We start from the raw sequence: 1,837 nt of genomic DNA, 5'->3' as shown, positions 1-1,837 counted from the left end.
TTGATTTATGTGTGAAATTTGCTAGATGACTATCGTTTTTCTTAGAGCAAAATTAAATATAATCTTTTTTTTCGAAGTTGCAAATATTTCAGTAAGCAGTTTCATGTTGTAACAATTACGGTCTTCCGTCAATTCACTTGGCTACTCCTGTGAACAGATATTGCACTATAAACTTATTTATGTGTGAAATTTGCTAGATGACTATCGTTTTTCTTAGAGCAAAATTAAATATAATCTTTTTTTTCGAAGTTGCAAATATTTCAGTAAGCAGTTTCATGTTGTAACAATTACGGTCTTCCGTCAATTCACTTGGCTACTCCTGTGAACAGATATTGCACTATAAACTTCATAATGACCCTTGGAGGCGACATCTTTCTCAACAAAAGGATTATGGACTTCCAAAGGCTTGTCGGAGAACAACTAGCTAAAAATATTTCATTAAGATGACAAGATGACAATGTAAAAAAATACCTCTCCTAGAGTGAGTTGTAACTTCTCAGGTCATCATATGCAAGTAATCAGTCAACTCTAGGCATGGGTGATTTACTGATTACCAAGATCTTCGATGCTGATCAGCGAGGATCTGGAAATGCTTGAGTAGATGGAGTGTACAGTGAACGGATGAAATGATTGTAAATGTGTTTAAGTGGCTTCTCAATACACAAGTGTAACAGCCATTTTTATTTTTTTAAATCTCAGATTCATTTTATACACAAGTGTAACAGTCATTTTTGTAATGTCAGTGATTGTCGAGACGTATATTAGCTGTGAATATTATTATTATTGGTAGATATTAGGGTTGTTAATGATATCCCTTAATTTGAGGGATTTAGTTAACGTATTTTCCTATTTCTAGATTAGGTAGTAGCCCTAATGAATCAATGAGAATATCAAGAATACTTCTCTCAATTTTCCTCAACATGGTATCATAGCCCTAGGGTTTCTTTGCCAAAAAAAAAAAAAAAAAAATTGCTGCAATACAGCCTTCGTCATTGTCAGTTTTTCACAGCCTTAATTGCTGTAATTTATCTCGTCTATCATCCTTCTGTTTCTTCACCATGTCTACGTCCAAAATTTCCATCTTAGAGGAAGTAAATTATGTCCAAAAAACTGGTGATCTACAAAACATTAGGGCTTCCTATGGACTCAATGGAAAAAACCACCTTAAGTGGTCTCAATTCGTTCGCACATACCTAAAGGGTAAAGGAAGACTTAGTCATCTCAGAGGAACGGGACCAGAGAAACGAGATCCAACATTTGGAGCACGGGTTGAAGAGGACTCAATGATTATGTCAAGGCTTTGGGATTCAATGGATCTTGTCATTAGTGACACTTGCATGTTTCTTGCTTCTACAAGGAAGATTTGGGAGTTTATCCGACGCACCTACGCAATGGATCGTGATGCGGCCAGGATTTATGAGGTAAAAATCAAAAGTGGGGAAGAAAAATAGGGAAATAAAACTGTCACATAATATGCCAACCTTCTGCAGAATTTATGACACGAACTTGATCACTATCGAGCGTTTGAGATGATGGGTGCAGAGGATGCTGCAACTCTAAAGAGCTTTATTGAAAAAGATCGGGTGTATGATTTATTAGCTGGTCTGAACCCGGAATTTGATCAGGTTAGAGTCCATATTGTTGGCAAAGAAAAACTGCCATCACTGGAAGAGACAATTTCGTTGATTAGAGCCGAGGAGAGTAGGAGAGACATAATGGTGGAGGCCCTAACAACTGAAGGGTATGCATTAGCAACAAAAGCAGATCAACAGGAGAGAGAGAGAGAGAGAGAGAGAGAGAGAGAGAGAGAGAGAGAGAGAGAGAGAGAGAGAGAGAG

General features: G+C 37.2%; 1 protein-coding gene across 2 annotated transcripts in view; it reads left to right on the top strand.

The window, feature by feature from the left end:
- The window catches only part of LOC109819761, a 15,306-nt gene extending 14,513 nt beyond the window's left edge, over positions 1–793 (top strand). For both annotated transcript variants that reach the window (XM_020385640.1, XM_020385639.1), the window contains one exon: positions 330–793. In XM_020385640.1, coding sequence (XP_020241229.1) covers positions 330–428 — 99 coding nt within the window. In that variant the 3' untranslated portion in view covers positions 429–793. The remainder of the gene's footprint in view (positions 1–329) is intronic.

The sequence above is a fragment of the Asparagus officinalis genome, chromosome 8, assembly GCF_001876935.1.
Source record: "Asparagus officinalis chromosome 8, Aspof.V1, whole genome shotgun sequence".
In the NCBI taxonomy this organism is placed as follows: domain Eukaryota; kingdom Viridiplantae; phylum Streptophyta; class Magnoliopsida; order Asparagales; family Asparagaceae; genus Asparagus; species Asparagus officinalis.
Note: the sequence above shows the minus strand (reverse complement) of the source record. Positions and strands in the feature narration are given on the sequence as shown.